Raw genomic sequence first — 4,710 nt, forward strand, 5'->3', positions numbered from 1 at the left:
ACACACACACACACACAGACACACACACGCATCGGAACAATGGAAAGGGAATTGCATTGCATTTTGGGGAGAATTGCATCCAGTTTTATTTGAACGTGTTTTGTCCTTTGTGTTCTCGTGCATTAAATCTGCAGGAGCTCTGAGTGGCGAATCATTTTAGATTCAAAAAAAGGTTAATAGGCACTAGGGATGAAATCTGAAGACGAATCACTCACACACACACACACACACACACACAAATAAGCTTGAGTGAATCTCAAAAAACCCGTCGTGAATATTTTCAGGTCACTCGAAAACATCAAATGACAGAAGTTATATTTTTGCATAAAGATTATTATTTATTAAATTATAATTAATTATTCTTACTGTTTTATAATTTGACTATTATTTCTATTGTACAATAGCATAAAACCTTTTTTATTTTTACTGTAAAGAAAGTATGATGCTTTGAGATTTTATGGTCAAAATGTCCTTAATTGTGATTAAAATCAATCAATCATAATGTTAACTTAAAAAAAAAAAAATTCTGCAAAATATAATTCATATTTTTAGAACTTAAGAGAATTATTACTGTCAAACAATTAAAAACGTAAAATGTCTGGATGCTTTGAGACTTTATATCAAAATTATCTTAATGATCCTAAAAATATGTGAAATATAAATTCTATTTTTTAGAACTTATGTGAATTATTCCTGTCGAAGAAAAGTGTATAAAAAAATTGTAATGTCTGGATGTTTCAAGAATTTAGGACAAAAATGTGTTTAATTGTGATTAAAATAATATCATACGGTTATCTTAACGATCCCAAAAAATATTTTTCTTCATGCAAAATATAATTTCTATCTTTTAGAACTTAAAATAATTATTACTGTTAAAAAAAAAATAAAGTAAAATGCCTGGATCATGCTTTCAACATGTTTTAATTGTGATTAAAATCATATCTTTAAATTAAAATAATTATTTTAATTGTGATTAAAATAATATCATACTGTTATCTTAATAAGCCTAAGAATTCATTTTCTTCATGCAAAATATTATATCAATTTTTTAGAACTTAAAAACAGTCAAAAAAGATGTTTATACAATAAAATAATATTACTATGTTATCTTAATGATCCTAAAAATGAATTTTCTTTATGCAAAATATAATTTATTTTTTGTTACTATTATTATTTCTGACATCTGAGCTGAAATGTGACCCGGTCGTGTTCTCCGGTGAGTTTGTGGAGTAATGATGCAGATCTGAGTCCATCTGTCTCCAGACTCGTCCTCGTGTCCCAGTGCAGTCTGGGATTGTGTTCAGTAGGATCTGAAGATCCGCTGGTATTCGCTCAGCAGCAGCTCCACGGCCTGGTTCTGATACACCATGTTAATGGCCATGTTTCCGCTCTCGTTCTCGGGGCGCATCAGCGTGGGGCCGAACACGATGCCGATGTTCTGCGTGGTCATGCGGTTGCTGTCGGAGCGCTCCATCACCCTGAACGGACACAGCGAAGGGTTAATGTCAGCGTTTCCTCCAAACCGTTGATCCAGCAGCTGCTCAAAACTTCCACGTTAAAAAAGGAAAGTAAAAGAGAAGCGAAGAGTTACTTCCTCCAGAGATACCAAACCACAGAAGATCTTCATGTTCTCTAGCTTTGTTTAGTTCAACTTTGGCTTAGATGTTTCTACCCGACAGATCTAGAAGACTTTTCTACTCTACTTCATAATCTACACAACCTACAAAAAATATGTTCAAGGAATGTTTTAATAACGTTCCCTTTAAAACATGATTTTTTTTTTTTTTTTTTACTTTCTCGGAACATTCAAAATCGAATGTTTTAAAAAACATTCCATTTCATAATTTTTCAAACATGGGAACGTTACATTTGAATGCTCTCTGAACATTCTGAAACGTGTAACATTTAAAATACGTTTTTTAAATGTTTCAGAAATAAATCATTCCATGATCAATGTATAAATCATGTTTTTGTGTGAACATTAGTAAATGAAAGACCAGGTACACTCTTAAAAATAAAGCTGCTTAAAAGGTTCTTCACAGCGATGCCACAGAAGAAGCATTCAGTCAAAGGTTCTTTACAGAACCATCTCTTTCTTAGCTTTTTATAATCTGAAGAACCTTCTTTCACCACAAAGAAGCTTTTGTGAAACAGAAAGGTTCTTCAGATGTTAAAGCTTCTTTATGGAACCATTCAGACAAAAAAGGTTCTTCTATGGCATCACCGTGAAGCACCTTTATTTTGAAGAGTGCAACTTTGAATGAATTTTTGTACGTTTGTTCATAACTTTGAGAGAACCCTGCCAGAACATTCTGGGTAGCTGTCTAATAACGTGAAAAAGTTCTGCTCCAATTTATATATGAAACATGTTTAGTGGGTGCATAGATGCAGTAATGAAACTAATTTTAAAGAAAGAAAGAAAGAAAGAAAGAAGAAAAAAAAAGAAGAGTCAAGGACCATTGAAAACGATTTTACTTCAAAATTCATGAACAAAACATCAGTGTACTCACAAAAATGTGACTGTGCACAAAGAATAGAAAAAAAAAGCGCACATTTCATCACCTAAAAAATATGATTATAACTTTTTTATTTTTAATTCATTTTTAATTTATTAATTAATTAATTAATTTATTTTTTGATGATGGAGTTGGTTTGTAAGACTTACAAATGCGGGTGTTAATTGTCAATTAATCAGTCATTGTATAGTTAATTAACTATCCAGCTGATCATCTGGTGTCTCCAATTAGTGTCTAGACTTGTATAAATATTGTTGACTAATGTTCTTGTGTTTAGCACTGAAGACAACTGAAACGTGTGCTTTTTGTTTTATTTTCTTCATGCACAGTCACATTTTTGTAAGTACACTTTGTTTTGTAAAATAATTTTCAATGGTCCTTCATTTTTTTTTTTTTTAAGTTGTCTAATAAACCTTGCTTTGTTTATATTAAGAGTATTATCGGCTCTTTGACAAATTGCTTTCAAGTTACTTCAAGTCACTTTGAATAAAAGCATCTGCTAAATGCATAATGTATAAAATGAATGTGGAGCAGCTCGAAGAGGACTCTTTGAGTTCATATCGAGATGTTTGATTGCAGATTTGAGCACTAGTCTAAGATCTCAAACTCTAGATGTATGAGAGAAATGGAGTAACATCTCTGCAAAAGACTCCATTTTTACTTCAAGAAACAACTGAGATGTTAAAGAGATCTCATGTGTGATCTTTCTTTGCTCCGTTTCTTCTGACCAAGAGCCATTTGTGTCTAAAGTTGAAAAATGAAGACAAAAAGTATGTTGTGGTCGTGAATGGCGATGAGTGAAAAGAGGATTTTTGAACATTTAAATCAAATGAAGCAAATGACTCACTGCTTTGACACTCAAAACAAGCCACAGAGAACAACAAAAAAAGACTCAAGCAAGCATTATTTGTGGCTTTTCATGGTTCTTCATGTGCCGATGATGATTCTTGATGTTTTATTGGAGGTTCAATTCATTCAGCGTTTCGTTTTCTGGCTTCTTAAAGCAGCAGAACATCGATGCTTTCCTGATAATCCAGAAAATTAAAAGTACTTCCTCTGACATCAAACTATAAAACGCCTTTCTTATTCCGAGCATAATTTCCTTGCATGTTGTATTTTCTTTCTGTATTATGGCATAGACTAAATCCAAGTTTATAGTGAACCGCTGATATTACTTTAATTTTTTTGTTGAAAATGAAAGACAGTATTCTGTGGTTGTGAACAGCGATGACTGAGTTGAGGCTTTTTAAAAATTTGAATCAAATGAATCAGTTGCTTTGCAAATGATTCACTGTTTTGTCATGCTTAACTAAATATTGAGGACAACAAAAAGGCACAAAACAAGCATGCATCCTATCTATTTCTTGAGTGATCTCAGAGTGTTTGTAATGAAGACACGGCGCCCTCTAGTGTCTCAATCACAACACTCATCACAAACAGCTAAGTTTCACTGCCTTTCAGTCCAACCAACTAGAACTACACAAAATATGAACCCAGAAGAGATCATTTTATTATCATATACTACAGATAAATAAAGAGAGAAACCTGGTCTGGAGCTTCAGACCTCCTTATTCTGATCAGCTGAGATCAATGAGCTCAATCGTGTGTTCTCATTGGTGGAGGACAAGTGGGCGGAGACTAGAGCAATCCAATCAGAGCGTGATAAGGTGAGTGTCATTATGGATCAATCAAAGAGTAGAGCACTTAAAAGCAGGGAAGAGTTTGTTTGATTTGAGATTAAAAACAAGGGTTGAGATTTAAGAAGTATTTTGTGGCTGTAAATAGTGACTGAAAGGAGGCTTTTTGAACGTTTGAATCAACTGCTTTGCAAATGATTCACTTAATTTGTTTTGAAGCGTTGAACTGCACACTAAAAGCAGCAGATATATGAAAAGGTTCTACAAAGTAAGTGTTTTTATTCAAGCGTAATCCACATGATTAAAATCACAAGAAAGTGGATGATGTTGATAGATAATGTGATTCTCTACACCTGTGAGTCCTCGACCAAACTCCAGAAAAAAGATTTTCTTCAGAAGTATCTTTGTCTTGTTTTCCAGTACAAATATCTAAACACTCTTAAATCAAGATACATTTACTTGCAAAGGAAAATGATTTAAGATATAAAGTGAAATATTTTTCAAAACTAAGTGAGTTTTTCACACACACACTCTCTCTCTTTCTCTCTAACTCTCTC

At 33.0% G+C, this 4,710-nt stretch overlaps 1 protein-coding gene across 1 annotated transcript in view; it reads right to left on the reverse strand.

Annotated features, from left to right (window-relative positions):
* Nucleotides 1-1,128: 1,128 nt before the first annotated feature.
* LOC107683617 (rho GTPase-activating protein 9-like) overlaps nucleotides 1,129-4,710 on the reverse strand; it is a 51,439-nt gene continuing 47,857 nt past the window's right edge. Inside the window, exon 17 of the mRNA XM_016479685.1 lies at nucleotides 1,129-1,478. Coding sequence (XP_016335171.1) covers nucleotides 1,301-1,478 — 178 coding nt within the window. The 3' untranslated portion in view covers nucleotides 1,129-1,300. The remainder of the gene's footprint in view (nucleotides 1,479-4,710) is intronic.

This window comes from Sinocyclocheilus anshuiensis, unplaced genomic scaffold, assembly GCF_001515605.1.
Source record: "Sinocyclocheilus anshuiensis isolate Anshui unplaced genomic scaffold, SAMN03320099.WGS_v1.1 scaffold1761, whole genome shotgun sequence".
In the NCBI taxonomy this organism is placed as follows: domain Eukaryota; kingdom Metazoa; phylum Chordata; class Actinopteri; order Cypriniformes; family Cyprinidae; genus Sinocyclocheilus; species Sinocyclocheilus anshuiensis.